Below are 22806 nucleotides of genomic sequence, written 5' to 3'. Positions count from 1 at the left end.
TCAAGAAAGAAAAGCCTTCCTGCTTAACCCTGTGGAGGAAAGGAAGCTCTTATGAATGTGTCACAGATTGTTGCGAAGTTATCCGAGAAACTTGAAGCCCATGATCTTATAAATGAGCTCACCATAACATGTAACGTTTTCCTAACACATATCCTAAAATCCCTAGAGCTAACATGTAACCAGATACTAGGCTCATGAAAAAGAATTGCATGATGGGTTTTGCTGTATTTCCGAATCATGAAGGGAAGGATCTGATATGCTTGGTTTCTGACAAAAATTAGAATTGAAATTGAAATAAATTAGAATAGAAACCGGAATGGCCATATATTTGACTCATATTTGGAATTAGAATTGAAATGAGCGATTTCCATTGTTGTTTGATTTATTTAAAAATAAAAATTGGAATCAATTCAAATTTTCAATTTTACCTTTAAACTAAAAATCTTTAAAAATTAATTATTTTTATTTATTTTTATATATTTATTTTATTTTATATTCAAAATACATATCAAGAAATTTTGAAATTGAATATAATTTATTAATTTGGATTATCACGGGGCAAGTGCAGGTGATTTTCTCCTAACTTAGGTCCAAAACTCTCAGCAATAAGCAATCATTTATCAAAGATATCTTTCAAAAAATATTGTGCACGACAAAATATGATAACTAGTCAGATTTTTCAGTGAAGATATATTAGTTAGAAAGATTGTATAGTTGCTAATTTCAAAGCACATTCTATCATGGCTTTATGCACAATTGATTATAGCAAAATAATCGCACATATAAAAATTTTCATGCAGCCATGTAGTGCTGAATTTTACCCACTGGTCCTCTTCCTTGTGTTATCAGTTCCTTGATTTTTTTTCCCTCCCAAAAAGGCTCACTGCTGCATGATACCCCAAATGCAACCACGGTTCGCGGTTTCAAAATTAATGAAATATTTAATCAAATTGTGTGCGAGCCGCACGATGGGGCAACCGAGCCTCTCATGGCAAGCCTCATCCATCCATCAATTCCCAAAAAAAGCCAAGCACGTAGCTCATTGTCCAGAAGCCACAATAACCACTGCCTCAGTAATTAAGATTAAGGCTTCATTTGGCATAGCTTTTGGTAGGCCAGAAAGCACTTTCTAACAGCAGTTGCTAGATAAGACTTTGCCCGTAGGTCGATTTTTTTTCTCTCCTTTGGGAATTGATCTAGTCTTTCAATCTCTAAGTGATTCTAGGTTTTTAATTATTTCCAGTAAATGACAAGCTTGCCTTACTTGTAACCACTACAGTGGTGAAATACATGAGGACTGGACACGGGGTGGCATATTGTTTGATCAGTTAAAGATCAACTTTTAGACAAATACATGGTGCTTAACAATCTACTTTTATCGAAGTTAGATGCAACAGCAGAAGTGCTCAATTCTTCTACCCCCACCCTGCCAAAAAATAAGAAGCTAAATTCTTCTCAAAAAATATATGTAATGTATCCTATTCTATCTTTCTAAATAATAGTCTTGTAACGCCGGCGCATACAAACAACAACCAATCTCTCACTTCAATTGTGATGGACCAGTTGATGGTGATAATAAGAAGCTGAAATATCCAGTCACTGTGCCATAATAGTTAGATGCATCAGTGGTAAGCAGGCGAAAACAAGGAACATGTGTTGACCCTTTGATGCCTCCTAGGTTGAATACAAGAGCAATCTAGAAGTACTTCATCAAACTAGCCAGCACGAAAACCTTTATTTTCCTTCAAACCACCTCTCTTTTTTTTTTTTTTTTTGCTAAGGTGCGTAGATCATACCTGACGAGTATGAATACACATAATAAAATCAAAAAACAAAATATCTTGAAGTGTTAGTGGCAACTCCCCATCTCCAGCCCACAAAATACTAACGGAGTGACTGGCTACATAAGCAGCCACCCAGTCCGCATCCCTATTAGCTTCACGGAACTCGTGCTTGGCCTGGAAGTTCCCTCCAGTCAAACTACCTCTTCAGTTATCTAAAATACCACAAAAACTTTTTTTTTTTCCATTTTCCAAATTTTTTTTTTCCTTATCTATCCTTACAAATTTATAGCTCATTATATATTTACCTCCAAAAATTATTATTTATATGTCTCTTAACAAGTTATCCTTTTTTTTTTGGCATGGATGCCTCTTTCATTGGATTTTTGACTATGCTTAGTATCATTTGACACTATTGCCATTTTATGTTCATACCCATATTCAATTTACATTGGGAAGATCTATATCTTTATATGAATTCTTTAAAAATATTAATGCAGAAGAATAATCAAGTCATTTTATACTTAAAATGGTTATTTATTAACACAATCAGTTAGAAAGCTAATACGAAGAGCATCCATACAAAAACAGAATAATATTAGAATTATATATGTAAATATAAATTTTTAAAAAATAAATATATAACTTTTTTCCCGTAACCATCTTTTCCATTTATTAGGAATACTTAGTTGGTGAATATCTTTCAGGCAAGGCCCGGACTGTCGGAATTTTGTCTAGCTTCACGGCCAGGACCGACGGTCCTTTACAGAAATAAATAAATAAATAAGCTATAACCAAGCGGCGGTTGGTGGTTCTCATGAAACCATATCAATGTGATTGGTTGGCGAGCTACGAGGGTTTCGTTAGGGAGCTTTCTGTTTGGTTTGCCTAATTGGATGTCCTTTGCTTGGGGTCCATGCCACTGCTCGTTATTAAAAAATAAAAAAAAAAAGTTGGTGAAAGCCCTTCTAGAACTCACGTGACTATTGGCATTAGAATATAAAACCATAAACAACAAACCTAAATCCTAATGATATAACTTTGCATTTGGTAACCTATCAACATTAGCATCCAATTGTCTTTGCCAATCAATTTCTATTTCGTTAGGATTTGGCAGTTGATAGCGCAAATTTTATTTTATTTTTTTTTAAATTAGAGAAAATTTCTATTCATGAAGAAATTCTATATTTTTATTATGACATGTTACTGGTTCATAGGTTGTTTCATATGTCTTTGGAACATTTATGCGAATCGTGGGATCCATAGATGGAGTGAATATGGTTTAAGTGAATCTTAAGTTGTCTGCCACTCGCCAATGCATGATATTTTGCACATAATTTGATATAGGAACATTCCTTTTAGTAGGATATCATAGGGGACCTTGTATATTGCTAGCTTGCATTGTATATGATATCCTATTCTTTCTAATCAAGATAATTATTTTTTTAAAAAAAGCATAACCAAGAGAAATGAAACGTGTATTACAGGGTTCTAAGTCATAACCGCAGTTAGGGATGTTAGATCATCAAAAAAAGGACCATGAGTAATGATTCTAGAAGCTAGAGACCTTATATCTGAGATAATGATAGCATTATATATGTTACTATTTTCATTCTATTTCATAATTAATTTTCTTTAAATTTAAACTAAGTTATTAAAAAAATATTTATATCAAAACAATTTCAAAGTACTTCTGTGCTCTTTTCTTTCTTCATGCATGGAAATCCTCATGTTTTTACCTTGCCAAGTATTTGTCATTTTTAACTGCACCTTGCTAGTTTTTGTCCTGTACGTATAATATGTCTGCAATAGAAGGAAAACAAATAATCAAATGAATCCCATGTGTCATAAAGAAAGAAAAAAAAAGAAAAAAAATAATCTTCTGCATGCAGGAGCCTCAATTTAGGCTGTCTATGTGCAACATTACCATAGTCCTTTTTTTTTCTTTGATTTCTTTGTTTTGGGATGTTTAAGTACATTTCGATATCAATGATAAGCTAATGAGGAACTAAATGAGGTGGCGTCCGGAAACCTGCATGCATATCGAAGTCTCAAGACCTATTTGAATTGAAACAATGTGCAATAAATATCCACCAACTTAGCCACTGACCAGCCATAACTATCGAACCCAGATGATTAGATAACCCCAAAAGCACATCAACGGCCCCTCCCTCCCTCTGGAAGCACCTCAGCCAGATCCCAAGCTTTACCGTACGTTGAGCTGAGGCCATGAGGGGATGGTGGGTAGGTAGCCCTTGCCATCTCTGTTTCTTTCTTGGCAGTCCCACATCCCACCAAGAAGCAGCGAAAAGGGTGGTGTAAAAAGAGTTTAAAAAAAAAAAAAAAAAAAAGAGAGGCAGGCGTGAGCTCAGATAGAGGAACTCAGGAGACATTCGGTGGTCTCCCACGAAGGCCATATTAAATGCCCCACTTGACCCGGGAATAAAGCTGCCGCTTCCTTCCACCTTGTATTTGTAGGGCCTTCAGGCCCTTCCCCCTGGTCTCCATGGTTCCTCCTCACACGTACCACCTCTCTCCTTCCTTCCACAGGGAGGGGGGTCACGGGCCACTTGCTTGACCTGGTCAAGAGGGCACCAAGATATAGGAATGGATGGATGCCAGTTTGGTGAGAGTGGTACTGGTTGCAGATGAGCATTTATTGAATCAAGTACACACTCCTGCTTGCTGGAGTTAGCTTGTGAGGTTAGCTCGGCATCTCATTACTCCACAGCTGATTGTTCTTTTCCTCCCCTCTCCTTTTACCTCCCCCTTCTTGAAGGTTTGGGAGTTGTTGGGGGTGGTGGTGTGGTCCATATGTAGCAGGGACTGGCAGGTGCCCGGAATCATAAATAACTTGACCTTGACACCAAAGTTACGTACCTGAGATATTTATTTCAGGGGATAACTAGCTTTAGCAATTGACTCCAATCAATCATTCTCATCTTTAGTTTTTTTCATGAATATGTGGAGAGTCGCTTCGAATATTCAACATTTATCTCAGATAAGTGGCAGTTACTTTAATCTTCTGCACCCTGAGTAAGAAACTTGATTCTAGTTGGAAAGATAACCATGAAATCTAGATTTTTAAGGTAATTTTGGCTGTCATTTAATCACAAAGATGAGCATACATTTCGTTGCGTCTAAATGTTTTAAGTCCTAATTCTCAATGCAGATCAACCGTGATTGCTGATCCACGACGATCTCTCACGTGTCACTTCCCTATAATCTATATTAATTTAATGTTGTATACTCCCACATCACTGCACCAACCAATTGTGTATGCAATTTATAATATTGCAACTGTCCTAATATACGGCTGATGTTTGGACATTGATTTGACCTAAAGGTGGCCATGGCTTTTGTTGTCATCAAACTTCAATCATTGTAGACATCCAAGACTAGAGTTGTTATCCAACGCTAATCCATATCTTTCATCACAATTATATCACCTAACAGCAGCAATAAAAACAACATAACATCCATGCAGGAATGTTCGTGTTATCTCTAGTCATGTCAGCCAAGTAAAACAATTCACAACTATAAACAAACAAAAAGCCATCATTCCCAACAAAATAATTAATGAGCATGGAAAGAATGTTAATTAGGAAAGGCAAAGAGGCTAACAATCGACTGAATCGAGCATATGTAGACTAAAGATCATAATTCACACCCCATATCAACAATATTGGATTGCCTCCTTGGTCGAGAGAATTCCATGCATCAACAAGGAATAAAGAAGTCATTAGTAAATAAAGCCCAACTTGTTCCACAACAAGAGGAGGGGTTGATGGAAGAGAAGGGTTGGTCGCCAAACAAGGTAGATTCTCTCCTCCTTTCTCTTACTCCCACACCACGCACCAAACACTGGCTAGGCTTTCTAGAATCCTTAAAAGGTGGAGTGAGTGCGAGGTGTTAAAAAAGAGAGGCGGTGGGAATGAGCTGTAGATAGAGAGAAAGGGACAGCGATGGAGATAGATAGATAGATAGAGAGAGAGAGAGAGAGAGAGGATTATAAACTAATATAGAAGCTAATATATTAAGTCATAAACTAATAAGTGAATAGAGAAATTTATAAAATGGAACAGGAAATACTCACGTAGCAGTAGACCTACCAACCAAATCCGGCTCCCAAGGTTTGCAACCACTAGCGCCCTCAGCACCAACTCGGTCAAATGGACCAAGGGGATCGAGTCAATGGGCGCTCCCCGCAACCTCCCCTCCTCTCACATAAATCCATCCCCCTCTCGCTTCCCTTCTTTCACTCCTCCATCCCACCCACAAGAAACGAGAGACGAACCAACGCCAAAACCGGAACTCCTCCCCTCTCTCCTCCTCCCTTCTTTCGGCTTCTCTTCTCTTGGATCTCTCCTCTCTCTTCTCGCTAGTTACTAGCACTGCACTATTACACTATGGGTAGGTCTCCATGTTGTGAGAAGGCTCACACCAACAAGGGAGCTTGGACAAAAGAGGAGGACCAACGGCTCATCGCCTACATCAAAGCCCATGGAGAAGGCTGTTGGAGATCCCTCCCCAAGGCTGCAGGTCTCTTCTTCTTTTCTAACTACAAAAAAAAAAACGAAAGAGAAACCCATTTACAGGTCTATCAAACAAATTTTTACTAGTGAAAAATGTGTTCTTGAATTGTTTTTGAGATTATAGGTTTGCTTCGATGTGGCAAGAGCTGCCGTCTCCGGTGGATAAACTACCTCCGGCCCGATCTTAAGCGTGGTAATTTCACCGAGGAAGAAGACGAGCTCATCATCAAGCTCCATGCCTTGCTTGGTAACAAGTATGCATCATGTTCTCTTAGCCCATACACTTCACATAGTTCTCGAAGCTATAGGTGTCTTTTTGTTTAAAGACTTGGATGTATAATATCTTATCATTAAAGGCTTGGATGGAAGTTATAAGAAAATTTTTAACGGTATTGTTTATCTCAAAATAATTTTATAAAGACATTAATTCTTACGATGTAGTTGCTAATTGTGATCACAGATGGTCTCTGATAGCCGGGAGGCTACCAGGACGGACCGACAACGAGATCAAGAACTACTGGAACACCCACATCAAGCGGAAGCTCCTTTCCCAAGGCCTCGACCCCCAGACTCACCGGCCGGTCCGCTGCGCCGCCCCCTTCGCCATCCCTCAGCAACAAGAGGCCCCCACCGCCGTCGCCAAGCCCGTGAACTCCGCCGACGAGGGCCAAAGCTGCGGCACCAGCCTCGACGAGGACCGCATCCCGGACCTCAATTTAGCCCTCTCTATCAGCCTCCCTTACCACTCTCCCAGAAGGTCCTCCTCACCTTCAGAGGCCTCAGCAACAACACCAGCCGCAGCAACGTCCAGAAGTAGTTACCCTCAACCCATCTGCTTATGTTGCCATCTCGGATTTCAAAGCAGCGAAGCTTGCGGTTGCCAAACTTTTCCAAACTCACACTCGCATGTCTATAGGTACATTAGACCATTGGAAGAAGGGCAGCACATAAATTACTCTAGTAATTAAGCTTGTGTTGCACTCTTCTTTCTTGATCATATTAGCCCACAGAGATGAGAAAATATGTTTTGGCTCTGACATGCTCTAGACCAAGACTCCCCTCTGTTCATATCATACACTATTATTGTATGCAGTCTTCAGTAGTTTGGGTGCACAAAAACCGAAGCTAAGCATGATAAGGTTTGTGTGAAACCAAGGGCCGGTGGCTGGTGGTTTTTATGGGTGCTTGGTTCTTCTTGCGTTGGAGGCATCTGATGATCTGAAGTAAGAGAGGGTGTGAGAGTACATGTGAAGTGTCTTTGATAAATAAAGAGGAGAAGGGATGTGGTGGTTAAGGGTTGGCAAGGGGGTGGCCGGAGTTTGTCATTTGCGGTGGAGTGTGGCGGTTGGTAGCCTAATAATAGTTTAATCATGGATGTCGCGGCTTCACAAGGCCGGATGGGGTCGGCCCCAGTGGGAATGAGGGGCTTTTAGTATGAGGCTCTCTGCTCACCAACTTGTTGCTTAGGTTCCATACTAACTTTTATCATAGCTCAGAATGTGATTTGTCCCGTAGCAATATATAAAGGAAAAAGTCTGCAATAGGTTGTGATATGCTGATATAAACATTAACACTACGATGCCGTAGAGATGGGAATTAATAACTGCAGAAATATAATAAATGAGCAATATTTCAGCATGACAGGCACCAACCCAGGTCTAGTTGTTAGTGAGTATAATCACCACAGGAAATAATGATGATGAAACCTTATAGTCAGTGTAGTTCTCATCCATTTCATGTCCTTAATAAAATGAATACAATGAGGGTCTGCCCATCTTTTTCAAAAAAAAAAGAGAAAAAAATCATTGAACCGTACGTAGTCAATAAATATTATACATAACATTGGTTCTTTTCCCCTTTTCAAGTGTAGCTTTTTACTTCGGTTTTGAAGTTACAACAATAATTGATACCTCTGGCCATTATTTTATGCTCAAAAACTAACCGAAGAGGATCCCAACTCTTACCAATTCAATTAACCATCCACGTTAATAAGCAATTTGAAGTAATTCTAGGCATTGAAACTTCTCATGTTGTGTATGTTTGAAGATATGAATGTCACCAATAGGAATAAGATGGTACAGAAAGGAACCCACAATTTTATAAACACCATGGCCTCTAGAATTCTAGGCAAATGGGGAACAACTTGCTGCAAAAGAACCGATGGTGCAACATCGGCCACAATTGATAGGAAATCTGTGGAGTGTCAAATGCCACCTGACCATCAAACATGTGGATGGAGATTTCTCATATATCAATCCTACAGCATCTACCATTGTCAAAAAAAAATAAATAAGGACAAAACTATTCCACCCAAGTATTCCTTCTTTCCCTCATGCTCATCAATGATGCAAGGGCATGGGTCCACCACAATCCCTTCTCTACCAACCTAGTTGTCTGTTGTTGGGATTGGAAAGCAAAGGCCTGGGAAAGGATCCATGAGCGGCAGTAGGTGGTGGTTGGTAGCTCCATGGCATCATCCATTGCAACTACCAATGTCTTTCTGTGCTCTCCATGAATTCCGGCTTATGCTTCTCATCTCTTTTACCTTTTCCTTGCCTGTGAATGTCCTTTTCTCTAGGCTTTGGGGTGAACGAATGGCTCCTAGAAGAAGATGTGGGGTTGTCTTCTAGAAGGCCAAATCCCCCACTCAAACTCAAGCCTTTTTGAAACATATGGGGATAACTTTATTAGGCCGGAAACCATCCCCATCAACCATTGGAAAATTTTTACAGGTAACCAGGGATGTGATAAGATATATGGTTCCCATATTGGCACAGGTTAGCACGTGGACAATTTGAGGTTGTGCAACTCCGCACGCTTTGGGGACAAACTTGCGTCAGCTCACTTTGGCTCATTCATGATTCACACAATTTAATTAAGTTTGGACAGATGGTGCAAGCAACACAATTTGTCATGGAAATCTTGTAGCAGGTTCATGACACCCATAACAAAAACTTTCTTTTTGAGCTCTCAGGGTTTTGGCCAACATGTCTGTTCTCTATAGTTATTGTTAAAGCTCTGATTGATTCTCTCAAGAATTTCTTATCCTTGGTTGATAAAATTCCCAGTTTGGATAGAGTCTTGGATCCTCTGCTTACCTACCAACTTGTTCTGCACATCATATGCTGGTGAGCTGTAGAGATAAATGAGGGGTGTCGCCTTGCTTCTCCATGACACCATCAACATGGGAATCTTCTGAGTTCTGAGCACTTGCCTGCTCTTGTTTTTCTCGTATTCACTACGGAGAAGTTAGGTGCATTTGGGGTGAGACAAGCATAGAGTCTTGTTATGTTACTCTGCCAAACATTGGGGACCTGAGTCCTGAGGAGACATGGATTAGGTCAGTTTGTGTTTGCAATCAGTTTTAATGAAAAAAATTACCCAAGCTGGAGTACTTGCCATAAAATCTGGGCCATCAGTCCTGAGAATTAGTTGCGCAAAATGTTTAATGCCTCCACTTAGGAGAACATGCATGCTTTCATCTTTTGAATGATATGGATGCAAAATTTTGTGCAAATGCAACAACTCAGGACCTTTTCTAAAAAGCTACATGAAATATGTTATTTTAGTTCATTGGCTTTACATTAACATCCAAGAACTATGTTCTTACATGCTCTCTTATTTAAGTGCGAGCATCATTGTCAGACTAAGGATCTAAAATTCATTTAAATTCGATCACGATTACGAAAAATCTAATCACAAACACCACGATTAGCTCGTGGTCAATCCAAATAGCCCAAATGCTGCAGCATCCCTCAGTCTGTATAGGCTATGGGTCGGATTCGCTTAGATGCTATTTGTAATAATCCAACATCTCATCTAAAAAAAATTAGTTGGAAAGTGTTATGTTGATTTCTTAGCCTTGTATAAGTATCCAAGTGCATAGTTGATGTAAGACTAAATACAGACTGCAGGGTACTTGCAGCAAAATTGACATGCAAGCCAACTTGGAGGCTGCGCTTTGGGTGTTGCCAAAAGTGGGAGCAAATTTGACACAAGCCTTGGCTCAATCTGCACTACAAAGCAATCATATGGATCGGCCACTTGTGCTGCAAGGTCTAATGGAAACAATTGATCAATAAACATCACACATATTGGGTGAGGTTGAGTCCATGGTTGGTGAGCCAAACTGCCATTTGATTTCCTTCTCAACAAGCATGGAGATAAATATAATCTCCATCTGCTATATATTTGCGACAAACCGTCACACTAAAGACTCCATTATATTGGAGCTTTCCCTACCTACAAAAGCAGGATGCTGTCAACTAGATCCCTTATGGTTTGACAGGCCACCCAGATTAGTGTTTCCAAGGCTGTCTTCGGCTCGGAATACTGTGTGCTTGTGTTCGTCTGACAGGTTATTTATATTCTCATGGATGGCCACAGTAGAACTTTTCATTGATATCGACAATGCAGTAGCCTAGTTAGGTATCATAAAGTTCCAAAGGTTGGGAAGGATTCTACTGTTCCTGATCCAATCCAGCAAGTAGGTGGGATTTGATGAAGGCAGCGTAGAGGAAGACGCAAACCTCCTTACCTAATACCTAAGATTGGTGACATGGTTTGAGTGCTTTAATCTTGCAATTACGTCAGTGTTGCAGTGACGAAGTAACCAACCCAGCAAAGTTAGGTTAATGGAACCTTCCGAGATTCTTATCATTGACATCACGAGGAACACCTAACATAAGGAGGAGGAGGAAAGATGAGTTTGCCAAATACCTATCTCCTTTATCATTCTCAAATAATGCTTATCTATTCCATCCGTGTAGCTTTTACTTTACCTATCAGAAAACCAACATTTTAAATGCTCGAACTGAACCTTTTGATATGTAGACTGCTACTTCTCTATGTGCAATAGAGAGTCAAATCGCATTCTATGGAGAATCCAAGTGGAACCCATAGGATAGAAATTTGGAGAGGCTTATTTTCCTTGATCTTCTTCTTTCCCAGAGATGATCCAAAGGGAATGTCAGAAAAGATTAAATGTCCCTTAAACTTTCTCCTTTTCTTGGCAGACTCTTGTGTCCGCTAATGACTTTGGTGAAAGTTAGGTTAGTTTGCACTTTCTGGACGCGGGTCAGCTGTGTCAGCTCAAACATGGTTTGGCCTCGGAGCTGATGTGTCAGATATTCATTGGCTGGGGACTGCAGGACCTAAATCCCACACAGGTTAGACCCATGCAATTGCAACTCTTGACCACTGTGGATGGCCGCCTATGGATCCTACCAAACTGGCCAATATTTGACTAACATCTCGGGAGGCAAGAATTTCTCCGAGCTGCTCTAGAATATTGGAAATTAGAGCTCCTGGTCTCAACCATCAACCTATGAACAGCCTCACTTAAATGACTCGCGGAAAAAAAAATTTGGGTTCTTTAGTCCTGTACAAATTCCCAAGATCTTCTCGGCGAATAACCGATGTAGGACTAAACACATGCCCGCATGGGCTCTCACACTTTAAGGCCTTAATGTACTATGCTTATAAAATAATAGAAATGGTAATGTCATCGATAGTATTATAATCTCTGAACAATGTTTTTATGAAATAACACCTGAGGAAATGGTCCTCTGATAGAAGATATAAAGCAAATAGTAATCCTAAGGTCCATTTGTTTCTCAGATACATGGACATCGCTACCATCATAACATACTGCAAGCGCAGAGCATTCCCTTTAAAATGGTGAAACATTGTCCTCATAAGTTGTATACGGTTTCCTCCTCACCCTCTACCATCTTCATTTGCTTTGTCCTCCTTTGCAGGTTACCTGTTTGGAGATAAACAAGGAGCCTGCACTTGCCAGCAAGCTAAAAATGGATCAGGTTTTGCCCTGAAACCAACCTGAACTGCAGTTAAATGAACTATCTAATAAGTGAAAGCAGCTCAAGTTGGTAACCAGCAATAGAAACATTTCCCTCCATCAGCTGCAAGACTTATATGATCAGTTACCAGTTCACAATTTTCAGTTGCCCGGCCAATCGGAGAGCTTGTAATAGCAGTCTGGATGATATTGATGAAACAACAAAAGCATACTCCCACCTATCGCAAGCATCGGAGAACAATTAAGCATCCAGATAGCTCATAATAATGGAGATTGACTGATCTAAGAGATCACAAATTCTATAGTCTTTTAACTGCATGAATGCAACAAGAAACCAGAATGTAATATGGAAGGGAGGAGTACAGCATGATGAATAATGTATGCAGCTGACAAATCCAATGCGAAGGAATTTACTAACCAGATCATAAAAACAAAAAGGCCGGGCCCAAGTGCATGAGGCTCTGGCCATTGCGGAGTCTAAAAAGGATCGGATTGATATATAAAATAAAATAACTTAACATTTCCGTACTTCAAAACTTTTGTTACAATGATACCCATCTTGTTTACTGTACTTTTTGTTTAAATGAGACGTTAAGGCTTCTAACTTTCAAAAAAAAAAATGCATCAAACCAAAGTTTTGAGTTAAAATTTCAAAGGTATCCATCAATTATATGAGAAATGTTTGTTAGTGAAAATTAGAAGTCAGCATGGTGCAAACATGAACGGACGATAGGAGCCACTAACGACCCTTTCTCTTACTCTTTTCTTTCCTTTTCTCTTACTCTTTTCTTTCCTTTCCCTTTCTTCTTTCCCTTGCCAATCTTCTTGAGGCAAGCATCATTGGTTTAATTGGAGCTGGCAACGACAGATGCTTCACAGTCAGCACACCTTAAAATGACCTTCGCTTGTCTTCAACACAGTGTCTTCTAATTTAGCTTTCGCAGTTGATCATTATTCTTTCCAGCATTCTTGGCAAACAGCCCAAGAATCAACCCCTGACATCATGAATGCCAGGATATTTGAGACATGGTTTGTTCAAATGGTATGTAAGAACAAAAGGATTATGGTGAAAGATGACCTCTTCTATTTTCGTTTGCGCTATTTGCTTCTGATTTTTTTCTTGCTACTTTTGCCGCACCAAGTGGTATTCTGTGCTTTTTAGGAGGCTGTTGAGAAGAAAATGCAAGAAGTTACAGATGGCCTGATGATTGCTGCTGATTTCAAGGATCTCCAAATGTCTCAAAGAATCCTTACCTTTCCACCCAAAGCAACCACATTCCAGTTTTCCATCTGCTTTCTCTCCTTCAGGACACATTGGAGGCACCTTCACAAATTAGAAAGAGTAAGATGATTATTACTGCAACACAAACCAAACGTAATTCTCGCTACTTTAGAACATGATAAGTCAAAATATGGCAAACTTACAACTAAAGGAACCGGAATACAAAATCATGTACGGTGTTGTCAGATTTTCAAGAGCGAAGTGTCTCCATATTTTGAAATAAAATTAAGTCAGATTTGGCACAATTCAACAACTAACAAACCAAGCCTGCAACAATAAATTCTTTGCAAGTCAGAAGAACTTGACAAAGTCCGAAGCTCAAGAAACTAAGTGTGGTGAGACTGCTATATCAACTCTCGTTTGGTCAAATGATAGAATGATGAGGTGCCAGTGAGCAAGTGGTTAACATCCAAGATTCAGCACGTATCTGAAATGGATGCTGAAAGTTATGGTCGCCAGACTCCCATTTTCTGATACGTGGCTGCAGGGCTCCACTTCATCTTCATATGCTCACTTGAAGACCTGCTTGCTACTTCTTACGCTAGTAACCCAATTTCCTTTTCTTTATATCTACATTCTGGTACTGTTAGATGCCATAGTTCTTGCATTCAGTGCCATACTTGTGGCCAATTCTCAAAATATGCAATTTGGTGGATAACTTTGGCTTTTTTACCTGCACATAATGAACAAATTCTAAAGATTCCACTGTTGTACCACTGCATTCCACTATTGTATGCCTAATTTGAAATTATACTAGTTGTTTTGAAGGGCAAGTGGCCACCAAGCATAAAAAATCGATGCAACAATATTTACTAGAAGGCATGTTTTAATCAAAGGTGTATTAGTCAAAAATCCAATTGTACTAATCATAATGATGATATTGATATTGATATACTCCTACTTATGCATATGGGACCTATTGAGCTACTCTGTTTTCCTTATAAGAAAGTTCAGCTCAAAGTTTTTAACCTTATACTTTCCAAATAAATTGATGCAATATGAATATAAAATAATAAATAACTCAACATGTTTGGTCAAATAACATTCCTGTCCATGTTGGATACATCCCTCATATATTTTAACTAGAATTTCTTGATACACTGCTACACATAGAGAGAGAGAGAGAGGAATGATAATTCAACACAAAACAAATTGGCTGACTTCTACAATTCACCTAAAATTCATGTCTGATAAAAATGTAACAAGAGGATTTAGTAATATCTATGTAAGTTAATTTTAGCAATTGCACAATAGTTGAAGTAATAATATGCATAGAACTCTGCACTCCATAAGCTTTTGTGTAGGAATCAGCAACAATGCATGACTTCTTTTTCTGGCAGTTAGGAGATGGCCTTCCCCCCATCAAATGCTTGAAATCTTAACATCAGCCAATTATTAAGCATTTGTGCATGATTCCCATAATCTAATATGCATATACATATACATATACATATACATATACATACATGCATACATATATATAATACACACAAAAGCTACATACATACATACATACATACATATATAAAAGGAAGAAAAAAATAAGTAGGCTTTTATATCTATCAAATTTTCTTTTGTTTCTATTACCTATTCCATTATATTTCTTCTATATTGTATCTCAAAAATAGTGGAAGAAAAAAGAAAAAACTTTATCGCGCATATCTCGCGATTTATATGCTAGTTTGGGACTCCAAAAGAAGAGTAATGTCGAGTAAGCTCTTGCAATTCGGCAAACTCTGTTTGGCTATTTTGTTCGGCCATTTGGGAGTTGGGACGATCCGAACTGGGGCCATGACTGATCCTCTATTACTTGCAAACACATACCCAACCTGGCCCATATTTAGACTAATAGGCCTGTGGGTCGGGCCTGGGTGCAAAGATATACCTCTAAATTTTTGGATGGTCTGCAAAAAGTATATCCAACCTTGATATGACCAAGAGTTTTACCTTTATATTCCTTTTTTTTTATCATAGAATTTATTAATCATATCTTGATGCTAAGTCATCAGAGGATGATAGATAAACGATTGAGATTTTGGAATAGTACCTACTTGAGACTTGCATGGGGTCCTTATCCAACTTGGTTATACATAATCCAATTTACCTTATCTAAATCTAATCTCTATCCCTCCCTCTCCCCCCACCCGCCTGAGACCTAAATAAAATGTTTATTTTGGCTCATGCAAAAGCTTGGCAGGTTAAGTCGAAAACTAACTAATGTTAAGTTTTTCAAATTATACACTTTCATTTGTTTGTATTGGCTTGAGTTGTAAGTTACTATAGTTGCATGTTTATTTTATGTTATAATTTAGTTGGCCTAGGTTTAGAGCCCCGTTATTAATTTGGATTAGATCAAATTGTTGGAGCCTCGACTTGAAGTTTTGACCTAGATTAGAGATATACAAATATTTCTCCCAAACCTCTTCAAGTGAGGTGTACATTAGCCTCTAAGTTTAACTTTATCCATGTTACAACTCTATTCTCATTCACAATCATCTAAGCAAAATCACCCAAATCTCTAGAGCATGAGTGGATTAGAAGTGGTCCGTATCAATCTAATGCACAAAAGGAAAAAAAAAAGTTTATGTCATGATATGAAAGATAATTAGGTCGGGAAATTCATAAACGATTTTTTATGGTGTTGCTAGGATTCGCCAAGTTAGAAAAATCTTTTAGCTCCGACAACAATCCCATATACACTTCATGGGCTCTTCAAGGTTTCAATAACCCCCCAAATCTTGCGTCTCTTAGAGTCTACAATGAATCATGCCAAAACTTGTGTCCTCTCTATGTAATTTCTCCTTCTCATTCTCTTCCATAGTTTTTATTTCTTTATATAACTCTATCCTCTATATGTCCACAAATGTTGGATCCACAAGAATGTACATGCAAAACAAGCCTACACATGGCACAAGCTGGATTTAGCTCATCAACCTCAATCTAGTTCCAATGAAGTGCATCATGTCCTGAACCAACGACCTTAATATTAGCAAAGGACCAGGGAAAGTTCATTTTGTACCGAAATCATAAATACAAATAAAGCAATCAAGGTGCAGGTTAAATCTGACTCACAACCATACTGCAAACCAAAACACTTAGTTCCTAATTTTTTTTGCATGAATATCCTTCTAAATATCTGATTTTGCATGAATATCCTATCAAAACTAATATTTGCATGTATACCTCTGTAAAACACTTATTTTGCCATTCTGCTCTTTTTTTATTCTTATTTTTTTTTTATATGTACCCATGCTATCTAACGGCATTAAAAAAATTAAAGGTTTCAAATTAAAATGACTAATACACTATTAATGGGAAGCAGTGTAAATAGATCGCGATCCAATAGTAAGAAAAGAAGATAGAGATAATAGCATAATTTTAAAATTTTATTTTATTTTTAATTAATATAAATATGTATTTTTTAGCACGGTTAGAACAATTATTATATTAGAAGTATTTTATACAGAGGATATATATATATATATATATATATATATATATATATATATATATATATATATATATATATATATATATATATATATATATATATATATATATATATTAATTTTGAAAAAATATTTATATAAAATTTGATACGTAAAAAGGTACCTACGTAAAAAACCCTTTTCCTTAATAACACTAGTGCGAAAGGGGAAGGCCGAGTCTGTGCCAATACTGAAGGCAAAAGGCTCGCTCCGTGTTTGCCCCTCCTCTTTCTCTCTCTCTTCGAGACTCGATCGAGGGAGCGACCGAAAGGATTGAGGAAAAAGCCCGGCAAGAAAGGGACCTCCAAGCTCCGGGCTCTCAGATCCGGCCGAGGCGATGCCCTCCGACGCCCGATCTCCACCTCCCCTCCTCCCCCTCCTCCTTCTTCCCCTCCTCCTCCTCCACCTCGTCGCCGGCGCTGCCGCCTCCGAGTCCGATCACAAGGTACGCTCCCTCCTCCCTTCTGCCCATTGATCGCCGCATCCACTCGATCGCCAGCCCTAGTTCTCCTATTAGGAACCGGTTTCTAGCGAGATCTTGTAGGGGGACCGATGGATCCTTTTCTGCTGGTGGTCTTTCTTTCTCTTTGCTTGCTCGGATCGTTGGATTATTGTTCAGATCGGCAGTGTTTTGAAGGTGGTTCGGGGAACAAGTTTGATTCTTGGGTCCGACGGGATGCGAGTTCTCGGTTAGGGCATCTTATTTATTTCCGTGGGGGTTAGATCTGAACCGAACTCTCTAATTTCTTGCTGCGCTGAGAAAGTTTCGCCGGTTGTTCTATTCATCCATCACTGGCAATCAAAATTCCATCTTTTTGATCACCGTGGATTGTGAAGGTCCATTTTGGTGGGTGTTGGTAGGGGTAAGGAGTAATTGCTGGCGTATAGCAATATGCTACAGTTTCGATAATTGTCTCTATTTGTACATTTTATTTAATTGAGATATTGAAGTGTGACACGATCATGGAATCATAACCTAACAGTGGCAGTGTGTTTGTTTCTGAATCAGACATTCTGGGACTGGTAGATTATTTGTTTATTTCTATCATAAGTTAGTTAACATGCAGTTTCATGAAGGAATATAATAGGACGTAATGCCTTGGACTGGGTGGCTATGGCTCTCCTACCATGTGTTTATCATGACATAAATCCCCACATGACACCTCATAGAAGGTTTTGCGGTCGTAAGAAGGGAAAACGAGCAGATAAGGGAAGGAGAGTATATAAGTTGCAGCAGTACCAGAACAAGGAGAAAGAACAAGGAGAGAGAGAGAGATAACAGAAAAGGGAAGCATATAGAAAGCTATTTGGATTATGATCTTATGAGCAACTCGAGCTAGCTTGACTAATTAACACACAATTGAGCTCTAGAAGAGGGGGCATTAGTAGAAGAGAATGGGAGATATCTGGATTAGGAAAGATGTAGTTAACCAGAGAGGGGCAAAATAGCCTTCTGTTAATTAACCAATGTCTAGCTATTTTGTTGCAAAGAGTAATAGAAAGTATGTCGTATTTGCACACTTAAATTAACAGCATGGTTCGATATGCAAATAGCTAGTTGGCAGGAGTTTATATTTCTATATTTGTGGAAATTCCTTATGTAAGATACTTTATGTGTGTTCTTTGGAAGGATTATTTCCTTTAGCTTGGCCTTCTCTTTCTATTGTGGAGATTATTCTATGGGTATCACGTTCATGACCTAATTTTGGGATCAAAATTGTCTTTATCTGTTCTTATTATTTCTGCATTCTCTAATAGCATGACTTGCCAACGCGTTTTCAATTGACAAAATTGTGTTATGCAACTTCATTTGTAAGAGAAAACTTTCTGGAAAAGGTTTTTTATTTTTCAGTTGGATTTTCACTAAGGATTTTATCATGGTCTTATATGCAGTACAAAGTTGATGACCCTGTCACACTCTGGGCAAACAAGGTTGGCCCCTATAATAATCCTCAGGAGACATACAATTATCACAGCCTTCCATTTTGCCAGCCATCTGAAAACCCTGCACACAAGTGGGGTGGGCTTGGGGAAGTTTTGGGTGGAAATGAACTGATAGACAGCCAAATAGAGATAAAGTTTCAAAGTATGCACTCTTTCCTTATATATTCTTCCTTGTCTTTCCTGGATTACTGAACGGGAATGGAGTCTGGACCATGGTTGTTGGAATGCATCATTTTTTATTGCCTGGTAAAATTGTCTTTTTCAGGAAATGTTGACAAGGTCTCTATTTGTACACTTGAGCTTGATGCTGCAAGGGTGAAGCAATTCACGGATGCAATAGTTAACTCGTATTGGTTTGAATTCTTCATCGGTATGTTTTTCACTGTATACAAATTTCTTCTTTCTCCTTTTTTTAAATCTGCAGAATTGGCATATATGTCCATTTGCTCTTGGATGCCTTTTAATATTCTTGTGGTGGGAATGCTGACCCTTTCTTTTTCCTTTTTCCCTTATCCTTGGTGGGGCACAAGGACAGATGATTTGCCTTTATGGGGTATGCATATGTCACTTCTTCATGCCTTTTTTTAGATTTTTCATATTTTGTGAGATTTGTCATCTTTATAATTATACTAATTTACATGTACTTGTTAACAGGCTTTGTCGGAGAGACTGACAAAAACAATGAAAATAATCATTTTCTTTTCACACACAAGAGTATTGTTATTAGATACAACAACAATCAGGTCGATGGTTTATGAAAGCTTTATGAATCTGTACAATTACTCATTTCTGGACCACTTAGGATACTGACCTGGTCTAATTCTTTTTCCTACAGATAATTCATGTCAATCTCACTCAGGAGAGTCCTAAACTCTTGGAAGTTGGGAAGACATTAGACATGACGTATTCAGTAAAATGGTTACCAACAAATGTGACATTTGCACGTCGTTTTGATGTTTACTTGGATTACCCTTTTTTTGAGCACCAGGTAAGGCTTTTTAAAATCAGGCTGTCGAGTTCCATCTCAATTTACCTCAAGGGCACACTTCAAGCTCTGATTTCTAGCAAAATTTTAAAAGCTATACCTGTGAACTTTATGGCATTGTTGATTTGTCCCACTGATAGTTTTTAATAGAAATTATTGAAAATCTCTGCCCTGTAAAAGGATTCTTTCTGACTTCGAAATACCTTCTGCAGATTCATTGGTTCTCCATTTTCAACTCTTTTATGATGGTTATTTTCCTCACTGGCCTGGTGTCCATGATATTGATGCGAACTCTCAGAAATGATTATGCAAAATATGCTCGTGAAGATGATGATCTGGAGACTCTGGTGATTACTTGCAGCCCTTTTAGTGTCTATATATATGTATAATATATGTAGAGCTTACCATATGATTTGAGATATTTTTAATTGCCAGTTTTACCAATGTGGCAGAATGTAAATGAGTTGCTATCTTGCCAGCCAACTTGTGTGTTCATGTAGTTGCATTTTTGTCAGGAAAGAGATGTGAGTGAAGAATCTGGATGGAAGCTTGTTCATGGAGATGTCTTTCGGCCTCCTCGCAATTTGGTTCTTCTTTCTGCGCTTGTTGGTACTGGTGCCCAGCTGGCAATGCTTGTTCTTCTGGTGATTGTGTTGGCAATCATTGGAATGCTGTACATTGGGTACGTATGAGATCAGCTTGATGACCACCAGATGGAATTAGTTATTTCAATTTTTTATTTGAGGAGATAATGCTGGAAATGAAGGAAACAGTGCATTGTTACAACCAAACAGGCATGACAGAAAGCATGCTTATATACTATACAAGCATAAAATTCTCTTACGTGTTCATTCAATTTTTCCATTATTACAAACTAAAAAGCTCATTTTGTTTTCTCAGAAAAAGCTCATTGTCCTCTGATTACCTGTTGTCTGATTGTGATAATCTGCTATCAGTGGCTGTATTCTGTCTATTTAATCTTTTCTAACGGACAATAATTGCCTTTTCTACTTATTCTTCACAATTCCATCATGGGCCAGGCGAGGAGCTATTGTCACAACTTTCATTGTGTGTTATGCTCTCACATCATTCATTTCGGGCTATGTTACTGGTGGGATTTACTCGCGGAATGGTGGTATGTTTTTTCTCAGATTGGTTCTGTTTCTTTTTCTGACTCTGCTGCATGGTTCTTAAAACTTCAAGATGCTAATTTTTCACATTTTAAGACAGCTCGTAACTGAATGCATGTTTCATACATTGACAGGTAAAAACTGGATAAAGTCAATGATCCTTGCAGCATCACTATTTCCATTTATGTGCTTTGGGATTGGCTTCCTACTGAACACGATTGCTATATTCTATGGATCACTAGCAGCTATACCATTTGGGACAATGGTGGTTGTGTTCATCCTCTGGGCTTTCATCTCCTTCCCTCTGGCACTTTTAGGTACTGTTGTGGGTAGGAACTGGAGTGGCTCCCCAAATAATCCATGCCGTGTGAAGACCATTCCTCGTCCTATTCCGGAGAAGAAATGGTATCTTACACCTTCCGTTGTCTCGCTCATGGGAGGCCTGCTTCCTTTTGGCAGCATTTTCATTGAGATGTATTTCGTCTTCACATCCTTCTGGAACTACAAGGTAGACTATCAAAGTTATCAGGATTGCTCTTTAGTCTTTGTCCTTCCTTATAATAAATACTAGTCATGATATACTATTTTGGGGTTTTTAGGACGTGATGTTTTTTTTCTGTCATTTTCACTATTCATTTTCATTTGTGAAGTAAGTTTGAGTAGCCCTTATCCTCTGAAATTCCGAGCCTTTTCTTATTTTAGTCAATCATATCGACGTTGATGATTATTCTGGAAGTTTTCCTCAGCTTTTGATTTGGCCATTTAAATTCTGTGCTTTGTTGTAGTGCATTTGCAGAAAAGGATACAACGAGTCTGATCAACTTAATATTTGCTTATTTTACTTTGCAGGTGTACTATGTTTATGGCTTTATGTTGCTAGTATTCCTGATCCTCATAATTGTCACAGTGTGCGTGACCATTGTGGGAACATATTTCTTGCTAAATGCTGAGAACTATCACTGGCAGTGGACTTCTTTCTTTTCTGCAGCTTCTACTGCTGTCTATGTGTACCTTTATTCTATATATTACTACAATGTGAAGACCAAGATGTCGGGCTTTTTTCAGACTAGCTTCTATTTTGGCTACACTCTAATGTTCTGTCTTGGTCTAGGAATACTTTGTGGTGAGCATTTACTTCCACGATCTTTGCAAGAAGTGGTTCCTCATTTTTTTCCCTTTTTGACCATTGAACTAATGACATCCCTTTGCAAAATTTAGGTGCTGTGGGCTATCTGGGTTCCACGTTTTTCGTTAGAAGAATTTACAGAAACATCAAGTGTGATTAGCCACTGCAAAATCCCAAAGGTCGGCTGTATGCCAGCTATGTTTTGTGGAGACAGCAGCATCTGGGGGTAAAAGGTGGATCGCTTACAGAATCTAATGATGCTTCGTGAAACTGCAAGGGCCGGCTCTGCTTTCTTTATTCACTTTTTCTCTAGTCTTTTCTTTTTCTCTGGACTTGGATGGCTTTGCTTTTTTTTTTTTTTTTCCCACGCTGTAGGCAATAGCCTCCATATACTTATTTAGTAAAGGAGTAGTTTTAATTTACGGGAAAGCACCTCTTTTTTATATCTTGTTTGGTGTTAACTTTGGACCCAAAGCAGGGTCATCCTCAGCCAACGGAAAGACAAGTACCAGTGTCTTTCCCATCTTTATCCCTATCATCTCTTATGTCATCAAATTAATGTTTCTGTTGCTGCTTGTCAAAAATGTTTAGAACTGTTCGGTTCATTTGTAGTATGGAAGTTATTTTGTCACCTTGTCATGTATGGTTTTATTGATTTCTGTTGGCATCTGTACTCAATTCGAATGAGATTGGTACCTAGAGTTTCTTGGATGTTCC

At 38.6% G+C, this 22806-nt stretch overlaps 2 protein-coding genes across 2 annotated transcripts; both read left to right on the top strand.

Annotated features, from left to right (window-relative positions):
- The first annotated feature begins 6043 nt into the window (after nt 1-6043).
- On the top strand, nt 6044-7691 carry LOC103719961 (myb-related protein 308-like). The gene is made up of 3 exons (XM_008809450.6): nt 6044-6323; nt 6441-6570; nt 6777-7691. The coding sequence occupies exons 1-3, from the start codon at nt 6191-6193 to the stop codon at nt 7282-7284; spliced, it is 771 nt and encodes a 256-aa protein (XP_008807672.3). The 5' UTR covers nt 6044-6190; the 3' UTR covers nt 7285-7691.
- A 9388-nt stretch (nt 7692-17079) lies between these two features.
- On the top strand, nt 17080-22518 carry LOC103719960 (transmembrane 9 superfamily member 1-like). Its single transcript, XM_008809449.6, has 12 exons — nt 17080-17349; nt 18798-18990; nt 19114-19218; nt 19384-19401; nt 19503-19591; nt 19684-19836; nt 20046-20180; nt 20349-20515; nt 20874-20968; nt 21098-21471; nt 21813-22086; nt 22182-22518. The coding sequence occupies exons 1-12, from the start codon at nt 17242-17244 to the stop codon at nt 22247-22249; spliced, it is 1779 nt and encodes a 592-aa protein (XP_008807671.3). The 5' UTR covers nt 17080-17241; the 3' UTR covers nt 22250-22518.
- The last annotated feature ends 288 nt before the right edge of the window (nt 22519-22806 follow it).

Source organism: Phoenix dactylifera, chromosome 13, assembly GCF_051530095.1.
Source record: "Phoenix dactylifera cultivar Ajwa chromosome 13, Ajwa_hap1_PhDact_Kaust_v1.1, whole genome shotgun sequence".
NCBI lineage: Eukaryota > Viridiplantae > Streptophyta > Magnoliopsida > Arecales > Arecaceae > Phoenix > Phoenix dactylifera.
This window is presented reverse-complemented; position numbering and strand designations above follow the sequence as displayed.